Source organism: Opisthocomus hoazin, chromosome 5 (assembly GCF_030867145.1).
Source record: "Opisthocomus hoazin isolate bOpiHoa1 chromosome 5, bOpiHoa1.hap1, whole genome shotgun sequence".
NCBI classification, from domain to species: Eukaryota; Metazoa; Chordata; class Aves; order Opisthocomiformes; family Opisthocomidae; genus Opisthocomus; species Opisthocomus hoazin.
The window spans coordinates 46,840,441-46,855,501 of record NC_134418.1 but is presented as its reverse complement, the minus strand read 5'-3'; the positions used below and the strand labels follow the sequence as shown (position 1 = coordinate 46,855,501).

Here is a 15,061-nt window from a genome sequence, read left to right as displayed (position 1 = left end):
TCTGAGAGAAATTGTTACATGATTTTAAGGACAACTGCCAAGTAGAGTAAGAAAGTAGAAGTCATTAAGGGCTAAGTCCTGCTGCTTTCTCCTGTGTTAAATGGTGGTGTTTTCCTCCAATGATTCACTTAAAGTTGGCAGAGCTATTAGTGGGGTTAGAGGCTCGTCAGCAGGCGAAGTGGTGTTAGCTGTGACCCTAAGTTAGGCATGGGGACGACTGCGCCGTGCAGAGTATCCCACGAGTCGCTTCTCAATGAAAGGTGCCGGATTAGTGTCTCACGCATCTGACATGCCTGATCTGCTAATAAATGTTGAATTCATTTGGTGATCTTTTACAGCTGGGGTTATAATAATGATGACTTTAAAAAATGTTTTAAGACCATGTAGCCATCCTGGGTGTCTGAAGCTTTATTTGAGCTTTTGAAGTATAAGATTCACTGTATTGTTAGGTTGTTTCTACCAGCCTGTCTCATTCCAGTGCGAGGTGTTTGTTTTACGTGTGTGAGGTGTGAGATGTGATGAGTGACATGGGAAGCTAAAAGTTTAGTCCCAAAACACCGAGGCTGTTGGTGCCTCAGCCTGGAGTGACTCTGAAGGGTTGTGGTAGGTGCACTAGGCACTAGGGACCAGCTCGCGATTTCAGAAGGTGCATCTGTAACGTAGAGCTGTTTGAGTTGGGAGCAACCCAGTGCTAGCCAGTAAAATAGTAAGTGCAGAGATTTACCTCTCCAGATGCTTGGAGCAGCAGCGAGGGTGTATCTCCGTGCTGTCCATAACAGAGCCTGGAGACCCCACGGAGGAAGCCAGTGACCCAGCTGTGATGGTCTCCTCAAGCTGCGGGGTTTTCCCCAGTGCCCCCTGAGAGTGCCGTGGGCATGAGCCCCTTGCCTGGGGCCAGCACCTGTCCCCTCTGAAGCTGTGCCATGGCGCAGCGAGGGATAGGAGACTTGTGGGGCCAGTGGGAGCAACCTTGAGTCGTGTTTGGGTACCAGAGCAGAGAGGTCCCTTGAGCAGGGACCAAAGCCCAGCAGCACACACTGATCACCTCCCAGGAAAAACGGGTAAACTGCAGCAAAGGAGGAAACCTGTCCTACTCCATCCTGGGTGGGCAGGGAAGTAACTTTGCTGCATGAAGAACCTACAGCACTTGCTTTCAGGGGCTGCATGTAAATGTACTTTGTACTCAAATTTCATTTTTATAGACAGTACAGTGCACTTCAGGTCAAATCTGTATAAGAGCCTGAGGGCTGTTTACAGAATGTACATATGGAATTATTTTTCAAATATTGTTCTGTTGTTCATTAAAACATTGCAAATCTTAGTGGGAGGCAGGGAGAGTATTAGTAGTACTGCAGTAATAGCTCATTCTTCAGAGATCAGGTTTCACTTGCTCCGTGCCAGCAAAGGAAGTTGTAGTGTTTCAGTGGAAAGAAAGGGGATGGGTGATAAAATCGTTTGCAAGATATTCACATCTGAACCTCAGGGCAGCATAACAAACCCCTGCATTTATGGAGTTCTCTAATCCTCTTCAGAATAGGCAGCGTGTATGATTTGTTATTTAAACGTGTGTGTTTGTGTGGTTAAGGTGACTGGATGACAGAGTCGCGCTTACTTACATGCTGCCATGTCCTACAGACATTTTCCAAAACACAGCATTAACCAGTGGGAGCTGAACTAACCAGAGGAAGCAGACTGCTCTTGCATTTTATTTAATTTTTAATTAAGCTATTTTTACATTTGTTTTAATAGAGCACTTTCTTACAAAGGACTTTTTAAAGAAAGTCCCATTGTCAGCATTCTCTGTTATAAAGGCTGGTTGTCTGCACAACAGTGCTTCCTTTCAGTGATGATACTAGAGACTTGTTCAACAAAGGCTCTTGTTTATTTTTTCTCCTTAAAACGGATTGTTTGCTTTTGGGGTTTTGAAATCCATCAGAATAAATTCAGAGTGGTGATAATACTAATGAGAAGTGAGAATTACTCTTCTCCCCCCTCTGCCCGTTAGCGCAGAATTTCTCCGTTCTGTCAATGTAAATGCAAATTTTCTGCTCAATTCCTTAGTATAGGAGGAACACTTTTTCAGCTGTCACCTGTGTATTTTTAACTTGTTCCATTATAATTTTAGAGGATCAGAATATATTTGGTGCTGAGCAGTCTGACTGGAGCTGAGGCCCCATGTTTACATGCTGCTGTAGCCACAGCATTGGCATTTGCCGTGCAAGCCTGAAGGGACTGGTGCAGAATTCATGCTTATTCAGCCCTCCTGCTGCCTCCAGCTTTTCCATCAGAGCACAGCAGCGTCTCGTCATTTGTGGAATTTGCTTTACCTGGGTGTAGCGATAAACAATAAAAAAATACTGCTCCTTTGCACCTCCACACTTGCTTTCATCGACCTCATTTTTAAGTAGTCTTTCTGAGAATTATGTGAGATAAAGTGCATAGGAATATCAAATTACAGTATGCTTGGCTTATATAATACAAGGAAGAAAAAAACCCCAAACAAGATGGTTTTACATTGCTCAATATAATAAATCATTCATCTACACAGAGAACATATGTGCAGGTAGAAAAATGCCGAGGTGAGGAAAAAAGAAATTTTCAAGGTGGCCAGGTAGGCACTTAAGTATTTGAAAAAATCAGCAATTTTATTTAATGATCCATAAAGCCTCAAAGCACCAAAAGCACAACCGAAAAATAAGAGATTGAAACCCATCCCGAGCAGGCAAGATAAACACAGTTTCGTGCACGTGCGTGCACACACCTGCTCTTGGCCTTGGGAGCATGCCTGCAGGCTGCCATGTAGTTTGCGTCACCACTGCTGTGCGCCGAAATGTGCTTTATTTGCATGGCGCTCCGTGGAAGCAGTGGTTGCTGATGCAGCAGGCTGTGGCTGGTCTGGCTGCGCAGCACACCCTTCCTCGCCCTCGGGAAGAGACAACAGAGAGGAGGAGGTTGTTGCTGTTTACTTGCTGTTGTGCTGTGGTTCAGCCTTGCTTGTGTGGATGGACCCCACCATGGGTATCTTCTGGGAGCACTGAGGGCAGCAACGTAATCAACATACTTCCTTCTTGTAGGGATTGTATTCTTAACTGTTGCGGCTGGCCCGTGTGCGTCATTTCACGAAGCAGCATTATGTGTTGAGAACTGTAGCGCAGCGGGGACAACCGACCTCTCTACCAGGGCATAATGGTTTCGGTCTTGTGCCCATGAATGGCCATGGGCATTTCAGGGAGAGATGCATATGCAGCGCTTGGATGTAGGTGAACTGCATTATGTGATCAGACAAACGGCATGCAGGAACATTAGAAACAGATGTTCTGCACATGGTATCAAAAACTTCATTTGGAGCCCCCTCAACATCTCCTGTTGGCTTTGGCAGGAAGGGTTGTATCTTGCATGGCAAGCCTCATTTCATATAGTACGTAGAGTGTATGGTTAGGCGGTTTGCAGAACAAAAGCTGAGTTTGGTTTCAATCTGGCTGATACTAAACAGACTTTGAGTTGAGGGCTTTTGTTTCAAAGCCATGACATTAAACCCTAATGTGAACCTTCCCCTTGTCTTGGCAAGGCAGAGCACTGCACTGTCGTTTGCTTGTTGATATTTTCTGCCAAACAAAAATAAATTCTTTAAGGCTCATGCTGCTGAATAATTAATTTTTTATGGTTCCTGAAGGGAATACTTTATAGCTGAGGTGGATCTTTCCATAGGCTGAGAGCACCAGGATTACGCTCACAGAAAAAGCTGACAGCAGGAAGAAGGGCACAGATCCTTGAGGGGCAGGTTTGCAAGGCACGCCGCGGTGCATGCCAGTGTGCCGCTGCGGGTGCTTAATCCCGCAAATACCAACCCGCAGATGAGCCCCTCAGCTGTTGCCAACACCTTTGGGTGCACATACTCCTGCTACTGATCTGGCAAAGCTGTGTCCCACAGCTGATGAGCTGTTTGGAGCCTTGTGTTAGTTCCAGTGCTTGTTCTTAGAGTAGGCGTTTTCTCTGTTTGCTCAGAGGCTAGATCTACTCCCTAGTCCCGGTGTGGCCCCCACAAAAGCAGCAGCGATGTAAAAGTGTGCTTGGATGTTTGTTGCAGCAATTAATATGTCTGTCAAGTGAGAAATTGATTCCTGCCTCCCTAACGTGGACAGGGGCTACTCTGAGGGTTGTCTTGCTTGGTTTGTGATTGTTGGATCTTTTCTCCTTCACAATAATAGGTGTTTGTTGGAGGAGACTTGGCCTGAAATTTACCCTGGCCGAGCTCTGAGGATGCTTCATTGGTGTGTGATACTGTGGGTTTGCATGCGTCCTCCAAGCATACAGAATTAGTTCAACATAGGTTCCTCCATGTCATGTCCAGGTGTCAGGTGCTGTGGTTTTGGTATGCACGTGTCTGTGAAGAAAACCCGAAGAAATTAGTGCAGTTCCTACATCAGATAAACGCATCTGTCTAGGCAGAACTAGGTTCCACATTTGCTCTGGTCAGGTACTGTTCATGCCTAATCCATATGCATGTTATCCACTTTTACTCCTGGACAGTGTGAGGCAAATACACTGCATAGGTGTAACCAGAGGCTTCATCTGTTGGTCTTACCTTCTTTTCCCTGTATTTGTGGGAGGTTTTACTGTTTGGGTTAGAGTTCAAGATCTCATAAGCAGCTAGGAATTAGCCACTGTGGCACCAAAGGGTTTCTGTACCTTTGAGAGTGAGCCTGAAAGCCATCCCGGGGGGAATAATTTACTTGCTGAGCCCTCCGAGTAGTAATTCATTTACATCATGGGGTTTTCATAGGATTAGGAGCAAAAGGGCATATAGTGGTAATGGAATAATCAAGACCTGGCTGGCAATGGTTTTCCTTAATGTTACCAGTTGTGAAGCAGGAGCTTTGTATCCACTGCATGAAGAGGAAAAAGCAGGAGGCTGCAATAGTCCCAAACTCACCCAGGGCTCTTTGCTGCTGGGGGGAAAGGAGGCTGGGGCTGACCTCAGCTGCTGCTTCTTACCTTAGCAGGGCAGGAGGCTCCTGACTCCTGCACAGTTTGAAACATGCAGGTTTTGAAAGCAAGAGGCAAAATACCACTGCTCAGCTGATGGGCAGCAGCTTGTCCTTTCAGAGGGCCTGGCTCAGTGCAGGTACTGACCACGGCTGCCCAGATGCATCGTGTAGAGCTTCAAGGTTGCCTCCTCCCAACACACACCCGCTCTGTAGGAAAAAGGCAGAGACCCATTCCTGAAGGGGATGAAGAAAGTTTCTGGAGTGTCATTTTTATATGGGAACACTGAGCCTTCTGACAGTAATAGCTGTAGCTAATAATAGGAAGAAATTACTCAGCATTGTGTTGTTACCCTACTGCTGTATTAATTGCTGTATCAGTAGGCTTAATCGCAAAGATGCTCCCGATAGAGGAGTGACTGTGGGTTTTCATACCGCACTCAGAGATTGTGGGAGATCTTGAAGTCAGAAAACTATTTAAGCTCAGAAATGTGCACCCTTGCAAATCAGACAGCTCTTACCATTTCTGGAAACACAAGGGCATGGTGAGATTGCCAAACTAAAATCAATTCTTTTTTGCTGTAAAAATTCTGCAAGTGCTTAAAGGTGACTGCAACTGTATTAACTTCAGGGGCTTCATTAAAAGATGCATTTTTTAAACTATGAGGAACAGTATGGGTGAAAAAGTTCATTTTATGGAAACCCCACCCTAATAACAGAAAATTATGTTTGTTTAATACTCCTGTTTCTCAGAGGTGCTTAATACAGCATACAAATGCGGATATTGATTAAGTAAAAATCTCAGAATTACTGACTGCTTTAGCCTTGAAAATGTTTAAACTTAGCACACTCTCTGTAGGGTAGTGATGAGAGAAATAATTAAAGACTAAGTGGTGAATGGTTATAACTAACAGCTGATCCACTTGCTGGCAGAGGAGCTGTCATGTCTGGGTGACACGGACGTGATAATTCTGACCTGTGTGTCTGCATCCCCGCAACCCAGCTCATGTTAATTTAATCAGTGGTATTTGCCCACCCGGAGAGGCTGCAGTCTCCGTCCTGGGAGATATCCAGGACCCAGCTCGGCAATGCCCGGCACTGCCTGCCAGGAGCGGGTTGTACCTGAGCTCCTGTCCCCTGGCACTGGCCCGATTCCCCCGCATGCAGTGGGAGGTTTGCGATGCGGTTGAAGGTACCAAGCCATGTTTTGTTTATTGCCAGCTCCAAAGAGAGCTAAACAGCTACCTACTAAAGCCATAAGAATGGTCTCCTGGTTGCATCCCGAGGAAATGGGAATTATTTTAGTTGTGGCCTTAACTGCACCGTCTGCGCTCCTCTAAGCTGTAACTCTTCAGAAGTGTCCTTCAGTAGCTGAAATAATTGGAGATTGTAAAAGTGAATATGTTTCTAGTCACTCTTGCAGTGCTTGTGAAAACAGTGGTGCTTTCATTCACACTGCTTAATTAGAACTGCCTTTCCCGCTGCTGTACTAGAGGAGGTGTCAGCATTTCCAATATAAACTCCCAGAAGTAGAGGGTAAATGTGGTGAGGTAAAATTTAGTCAGGACTTCTTAGAACACAGGGATTTTACTAGCCTTGAAGAACAATCAGAATTAGATTTGATCATTAACCTCACTAATTTGGAGAGGACTTGTAACTTGTGGTCTATCAGTCGCTGTCACTGCAGTGACAGAGCTGGTGTGTTACAAAAGAAAGCAAACTATTTCATTTCCTTACTGAAGACGGAACTTCTCTTTTAAAGCAAAAGACTAGCTAAGTTATTTACTATTGGACGAATATTGCTTGGTATGCAGAGGCAGGTACTCGAATTTCAAAATTAACATTGCCCATGGAACGTGACTTTTTCATCCCTTCAGTGCATCTTCATGCCAAGGCTGCTGGGCAGTAACCTTTGATAATGTATGAGAACATGCCTGCAAAAAAGAGCACTGCTCGTGGCTCAGTTCTTGGTCTTGCAGCCTTCTCTAGCTGACCTTATCATATTGTTTACATTTTAGTACCTCTGAGCTGGCCTTCGATTCTCCCACATTCATCTCTCTGTTTTAAATTAGTGATAGAAATAACTTCCCCAGCCCCAAAAGCCATGCAGCTTTTAAGGCTGCAGTTAAAAAGATCCTGACCGCATTCCCATGTTTCTTGTGACACGTGGTGTGCTTCTGAATAGTCCCATTTTCTTAAAGTGGTTCATTGTTGCCAAATATGTTAAGGTTGGTAACTTTGCTTAAGAAAGAAAGAAACAAAAGTTTTAGCAGGCTAAATAGGTATAGAATATATTTTATCCTTAAGGCTCCAAACCCAAGTATTACATGATAGGAGATACTTTCTTTTAAATTGCTATGTAAACTTAACCTTTCTCCTCTGTGGTGAGGCTCATAATGTGCTATGTTATGATAGTATCCATGATCACATCCTGGTTTTCCCCCACTGGACTGCAAACTCATTTATTGTATAGAATAGATCAGGCTGTCTCCATGAATGTTACTATTTTTTATCTCCCCTTAGTCCGCATATTCACCAGACGTACATATGTCCTTGATACTGCTAAAAGCTTGCTAAGAAGGTAGAATTAATAGTTTCCACATAGGCTTTTCTGTGATACTGATCTCACTGCATTCAGAGGCTTCACATGTGTGATGATTGAATTTCACAGGAGGTGAGCCATCAGCACAGCAAGGATGGTCAGCAGCATGGCAGGGATAACCCCAACCCCCTCACTTACATTCAGTGATGTGAAAATACTCGTGTTCAAGTTTAGGAAAAGCAGTATGTTCATCAGGTCATTATCAAGGGATGGTTAGGTGCTGGTATTTGATGACACAGGCAAGGAGGAGGTAGTTGTGATTATACCAAGAGACAGTTTCCTTCACTCTGGTTTTGTGTTATGTTTGGAATATTTTTGGCACACAGTACATGCAGAAAGAACCTCCTCCTAATGGATAAGGTAAACCTTTGAACATCAGCATTTTTTTCCCTTGAAAACCAAATTATGTGTGTGCTACTTACTTAGCATGCATCTGTTTTATTAATTAGCATTGCCTCATGACATGCCAGATCATCAGGAATGAACTAAGCAACAGCAGACTCATGTAGTGCTCAGTAGCAGAACGTCATGTGTTCGAGTGATCTCAGCACTTCTCTGTGTTGTTCATAAATTGCTTATATGTTTGCAAGAACAGCTGTTGCTGCCTGTATTTTTTTTTTTATTTCCTCTTCTGCCTTCAAGAGGTCCACTTTCATCTACTCTGTCTTTAACAGGGGCTTTACTGCCGAAGGTAACTCTATGAGTTAAGAATTGAAATTACAAACTTCTGTTTGGTAAGATCCACAAGCAGAAGTGGCTGAAGTCCTTTGCAAAGACATAAGGCACCAAAATTAAGCTATGCATAACTTTTGAATTTTTAAACATCAGAGGATCTAGTTTTTCTTCAGTCGTACAAAGCAGTACTGTGGTGAACTTGAATGGAAATGAACACGCTAAAACCTAGATGCGTTTCATTCACAGGTGCCTCAGATGCTGACTTGCCTCTGCCTCTTGACTGATTTGCGTTGTTTTTTTCTTAGAGATTGCAAAGGGCCCAACCTACTGTAAGGCTTCAGGAGATTCATTTAGATCACAGCAACCAAAAAAAAATAGTTTTGAAATAGCATTCTCTTGCTACTAAAGGTCATGAACAAGTATTCCTCGATTGTATCAAAGTACTATGTAAAACTAACCCATCAAAAGCCTGCATGCATCTAGGTTTAGCCGTGAGATTGCTTTGCCATATTTTTATCATTAAAATACAAGTAATTCCCTGAGCAGTGATGCTGGGGAAGAGGTCGTCTTGTCTTCACAGCTCTCTGGCTCTAACAGTGTCTTGTTTTATAGCAAAGATAAGCTGCAGTTTGCAATTTTGTGTGGAGAAAATAACACAAAACAAGAGACAAAACAAATCAAAACACTCAAAAGCCAAAAATAACATTCAGTATTCTAGTGTGTTTATATTTCCCATAACAAGTAGACCAAACTGACAAGCTATGTATCTGACAAGCGAGAGCAATACAACTTGAGACAAGGTAGAAAAAGTCAGACTAAATTTATCGGTGCTTTGAAGACACATGGTATTTTTTTTTTTCCACACCCCAAAAAGCTGATGGTACCTGTATGCCATTAGTACTTCAGCTGGCATTCCTGTCACAGCTGGAGACCACCTTTATTAGGATTACCAAAGGCCTGCCAGCTGCCATTTGGCAGAACTGTTTCACAGGTTTCACCTGTGAAAACCTTTGCCATGCAGCGGAAGCCAAAGCAGGGTATGGTGCAAGGTGTTCGTGGAGGTGGTCCTGTGCTAACAGATAACTCTGTACTTCTGGTGTTACAGAACAAAGCTTCCTTCTCTGTCATTGAAGAGCTAATTAGAAAGTTTTATCTTTAAATTTCTCAGCATTATGCTTAATCTACTGAGAGAATGCAAAAGTGTGCTGTTAGCCACCACTACAAAAATAGAGACCTCGGGGTTTTTTCAAAAAGAAAATATCCCTAAATATTGCCTCTATAGTTTAATGAGTAGTAAGCAGAGAAAAAAGCTTGGTGTATATTAAAAATGCATTTATATGTAAATAGAAATGCTTTACCAGAGGAACAGCTTAATATGGACTGTGATGCTATAAAACCTAGAATGATACAGTGTGACACAGCATTCATCTTGTTGAGCTAAAAACATGGACTGCTCTGGCAGTCATAGTCCCCTGGAGACTGCACTGAAGTTAACCAAATAATCTGATTTAATGAACACGTATCCAACTGAAATTTAGAGATATAATAGTTTATGGCTGATCTTTTGCCTCTGGACAGAAGGCTGTATTTTCATAGACATTGAATACGTGTGGTTTTCATGGTGGCCAGTTGCCTGTTAGTGAAATGAAAAACGCAGTTGCGCGGAAAACTCCAATCTGTGGTGTCTTGGTTTTTCAGTTTCCTTGGTAATTGATTTTTAACCAGTTAAGTAGCACTCTGGGGCTTTTTAACCACTGCAAATGGACTGCCAAGTCAGATGAAGATGCGATTTCTTGTTAATAACCCAGTATCAATAAGCTGTTGTTTGCATGCAAAATTCTCTGTGTTTTTTTCCTAAAAAGTGTTTCTTTCTGCATTTCAGCTTGTTAGTGACTTACTGGAATTCTGTTTCTACACCTTCCGAGAGTCTCAGGCACTCAAAGTAGAGTTTCCAGCCATGCTGGTGGAAATCATCAGTGACCAGCTACCAAAGGTGGAATCTGGGAATGCCAAGCCTCTGTACTTTCACAGGAAGTGATAGAAAATGTCTTAAATGGAAGAACTTTGCCTTAAGTTTCCCTGTGTTATTCCACACCTATGAAGGACCCAAGGAACCATATTTTAAACATGCTACTTAACACTTGTTCAGCAGTCTCTGAATAGTCTAAAATAATAGGAAGGGTTTGGGGAATGGAAAGCAGTTGACTCTGATTTGGCAAGACCTAGATGTTTGGAAATTACCCCATACCCCTAAAACACTTAGAAAATGTTCCTGTTCCTCTGGATGAAAAGCCATATCTAGTCAATAACTCTTTGATTTTGATATTTTAACAGATGGAGTTTTAAATATGCCATGTAGTTTCTGGTATTGTTTGCTTGTTTTAAAAGGGTTCAAGAACTAATGAGAACTTTTTAAAGCTTACCCTTGGTTTGCACATAAAACGTAAAGTCAATATGGGGCATTAATATTCTTTTCTTGTAAAAAAAAAAAAAACAAAAACTATATATATATACACATATATACACACACACAGAAACCCTAATGTGTAAAGTAATAACAGAACATTTGGTGTGGAATACTCTGTTATCCCCACCTGTGGCATTTGTTATCCCATGTTATCCCATCATAGATGATATACACTGTGTTAAGTGTCCATTTACTATTTAATTAAAAAGGATAAGATGTGAAAGCAAATGCCCTGGTATCAGTTTATAGTATCTATTGTGCTGGCTTTACAAATAATTTTTTGCAGTCTTTTGCTGTACTGTACATTGCTGTATGTATAAATGGTGAAGGACCTGAAATAAGGTGTAAGGAACTTTTGTAAATGAGACAAAAAAAATCTTTAATGGTTAATAGGATGAACGGGAAAGTATTTTTGAAAGAACTCTATTTTGCTGGAGACTATTTAAGTACTATCTTTGTCTAAACAAACAAGGTAATTTTTTTGTAAAGTGAAATGTTCTGCATGCATAATGAACCGTTTACAGTGTATTTAAGAAAGGGAAAGCTGTGCCTTTTTTAGCATCATATCTAATTTACCATCCTAGAGTATCTGTTGTAAATTACCACACTTAACCTTTTCAGTTGTATTTAAGCCTTTCTATTTTCCTCTTTATTTTTCTCCCTTTTGTCTCGCTCGCAAGCGTATGTGACGTGAGCACATCTTAGAAATCATCCTGCTTCATATTTCTGTAGGAAACTACACTATGTTGTGTTTGCCACTTTATGAAGGTTTCATTTAACAAGACAAATTATGGTCTCTCCAAAGCTTTTGCCAGCTTAATGATACAGTAAGTTCTTCCCTTCTATTCCCTTTCTCTCTCAGGGGAACAGGGGTGAATAAGATGTTGAATGAGTCTTCTTTTTTTATTAAGGTTTCCCAGATTGTTTGTTTTTCCTTTGAATACTGGATACATAAAACATCTTAGAAGGTCAGATTCTTAGTTCAGATGAGGGAGAGTGGTTTCGGATTATGATGAAGGGAACATGCAGATCATTACAGTAAGTATATGGAACAGATTTGTACTGGTGAGAGGGATGGTAAGGTACAGATAAGGGCAGATTAGCTGAGTAGAATTTTTAGTGATAAACTGTGTGTAATTTTGTAAGCATTTTTGTAATAATCAGAATACATCTGAGAAGACAAATGTTCACACTAGAAGTTCAACTCGGTCTGATTTTGTCTCAAAAATGTTTTCTCTGGAATAAGACTGCAAAGAAAAAATTTTTGAGGTGATTTTCACTGTTTCACAATTTATAAGCAAATACAAAACTTTGAAGTAGAATAGAGGACAGGTGAACTTCTCTGAGGCTCAGCTGTTGCTACCATATGCTCACGTTTAAATAGAATAGTTTTTCAGAGTCCTAATCTGTAGCATTCACTCTGGGTGTCACTGGCATTTTTGAGCTCTAGTTTGTCCCTTGGCCAGTCAGAATGTAGCATTTCTTTTAAATGGTGGTCGAATTAAGAATTCTACACCCTTTTTGAGTCCAAATTTTGAGGTGTGCTTTGGTGCACTGAAGACAGTGCTACTTGTCTTTTTAAATGACACCTGCCTTATGCAATGGGTAACCTGTAAAGACTGTATTCAGAGAGGTGTTTTTTATATATATATATATATACATACATATATTATTTGCATTGTGGAAGTCTAATTCATAGGCAGATGTTTAAATACTGACCTGCACAGCAATATGAAAGCCAAACTTCCAACGTGAGATACACAGCATGCAGACTGGTTGTTTACAGTAAAGACACAGTCATACATCCATCTTTGCATTTACTTTTTTTTTTTTTTTAAGTCTAAAACAGAGAATTTCAAAGCCAGGTTCGGGGTGAATACAGTCTGCAGCAGCTTTTTATATTAACAAAGTTACTGCCTCCTTTTCTGTCTCAGAGTAACTTTGCTTGATTAAAATAGCAAAGCCATATTCTTCACTGTTAAATGCCTGTCCCAGTCCAAATTGTTGTCTGTTTGCTCCTATTTTTGTACCTTATTACTTTTAATCTTGGTTTGGTACAATTCATAGTTCACAGAAACTTCATATAATTAAACACACTAAATTAGTTTTAAAAAGCAATTTATATCTTTATGCAAAAACGTATGTCTGTCTTTGCAAACAACTGTAAGCAGATTATAATAAATCCTTTACTTTAATCACCTGTTGTTTATGAAACCATTCATTGATTATTATTTTTTTTGCTAGGGATCATTGAAGTAATAGATACAATTGGATATGGATGTTGTAAGAGGCAGTATTCTCTTATCAAGGACACTTAAGCAGAATAGCCATCACTTTTTTTATCTAAACCTGTGTACAGCAAAAAAAGAACCAACAAAACCCTAGTTTTTAGCTACCAGGAAGTTACATTCTTTGGAATTTGTTTAGAATGAAATAGGCATGTGTCTCCTGCAAAATACAAGACCAACTAAAACACCTTTTAGAAGTGGGCTTCTGTTCATTGAGCCAAATTATTTTGTTGTAAGAAGGAACGGGGATATACAGCAAGAGCATTGTATACACAGTTAAAAATGTAAAATAGCGTTAATGTACTGCAGTGGGTATTTCAGGAATACTACACAATGTGCGACTGAACAGTTGCACAAAACAAAATAGCAAAGACTAAAGTTTGCAATATCAAAATCTTATTAAAAAGATACTTTACAATCAATAATGCAAAAAGCTAATTCACAGGGTGGTGTTTTTCACTGACTTGTTTAAACATTTATGAAATTAAACAATTCTACAGTTAATGCACTTTTAATTGTTTATTAAAGATTTGACTTTTTCTTTTTTTAGAGCAATGTTTTCAGCTGGAGGTCAATGACTTGATAAGATAGACAGCAGTTCTGAGGCCAGGAAGCTCAGAGGAATGCTTAAGAACTCTTCGAGTTAAAATAGATTCCTGGATGAAAAGTAAAAGCAGCCAGCAGTATGGTGTAAACAGTAAAATCTATGCATAATGATGCATTTATAATTAGGGGTTTGCTTCTGTATGTTTAAAGCTTTTTAAATAAATAGAAAATATTGTTTGGTCTTTATGTTAATGTCTGCAAGTACCTTTTTTTTTAATACAAATTGTACAAATATACATGAATTAAACTGGTTTGATTGCAAGTATTTCTTGCATTTTAATCTCAGATAGGTGCTGGTGCAGGGATATCCTTAGAGACAAGCTTCTGCTCATCTAGAAACAGTATTAAGTAACATGAAGTAACTAACAATGTAATATAACATCTTCATCGAGAAATTTGGGTTCATCAAGCTCTGTTAATTTGGATGATGCAGCACATACGATGGGCTTCAGCCAGAGAGCAGCTACTCACATTGTAGAATAAGGAATGCCCAACTGTGAGGATCTGGTTCACTTACCCTGGCTAACTGTGCTTGCCAGATGACATGCTGACACTGTTACATGCACAAGCTACATCCCACTCGAAGAAACAAACCCAGCAACCTTCCAGAGCCAGACAAGTCTGGCTTCCAGTTCCAGTTCACCAAGAGCTGCTGTACCCATTGACCAAAGTTAGAATTTCTCTCCTGGAAATAGGGATTCACTATTTTATGTACCCAAGGTTTCCCCAGCGACTAAATCAAAGTGCCTTCTCAGGGTCAGGTCTTTTCCAATTATAATTAGGGAAAGATAGTTAGAAGGGGAAATACAACTCTGGCTATCCTGGTTTGTTCTGGGCACTGTCCATCTCAAAAATTCACCCCTAAGTTCTGCACAAAGCTAGATCTGTGGTCCAAGACCACCATTTAATTGCATTTTGTTTTTCTAGTAACAATTACACAAACTTTTTATTGCCACAGATCCTTGCACCTGCCTTCTGTTTGCTGAATTGTCAGAAGGAAAGAATAGTAGAGGATCAGCAGTGTTAAGAAAAACTCCCCATATGTTTACAAGTAGATGTATCTGTCATAAGCTGTTCTAGAAATAAGAAAATGCCATCACTACTTAAAAAACATAATGAAAGTTGTAATCTGACCTCAGGCTGGGACACTGCTTTCTTTCAGGTGTCTACAGAGACGGGCAGTTTATGATGAGTACAATCGTACCAAGATAGAAAGGAGTGAAAAAAATGCCCTTTTATTTCAAAGATTTTGCTAGGTAAAACATGACATGCCGTAAGGTTTTTAAAACACTTTAATTGTAGCTGTTGATAGGATGACGTTTATTTGGTGCTTACCCGTGGTTACTGCAAGCACAGATGAGGGCATCCTGTTGAACTCTGATGCAGAAAACGATGTCCAAGGCATGTTCAGCTTAAGAGGTGGAAGTCCAGTGAAGAC

General features: G+C 40.8%; 1 protein-coding gene across 6 annotated transcripts in view; it reads left to right on the top strand.

Moving 5' to 3' along the window:
- Positions 1–13,809, top strand: part of NR3C2 (nuclear receptor subfamily 3 group C member 2) — a 217,652-nt gene extending 203,843 nt beyond the window's left edge. For 4 of the 6 annotated variants that reach the window (XM_075421103.1, XM_075421104.1, XM_075421105.1 and 1 more), the window contains exon 9: positions 10,145–11,607. In XM_075421103.1, coding sequence (XP_075277218.1) covers positions 10,145–10,300 — 156 coding nt within the window. In that variant the 3' untranslated portion in view covers positions 10,301–11,607. Of the gene's footprint in view, positions 1–10,144; positions 11,608–13,567 lie in introns of those variants that run through there. The other 2 variants (XR_012764027.1, XM_075421107.1) reach the window with 2 other exon arrangements.
- Positions 13,810–15,061: the final 1,252 nt, after the last annotated feature.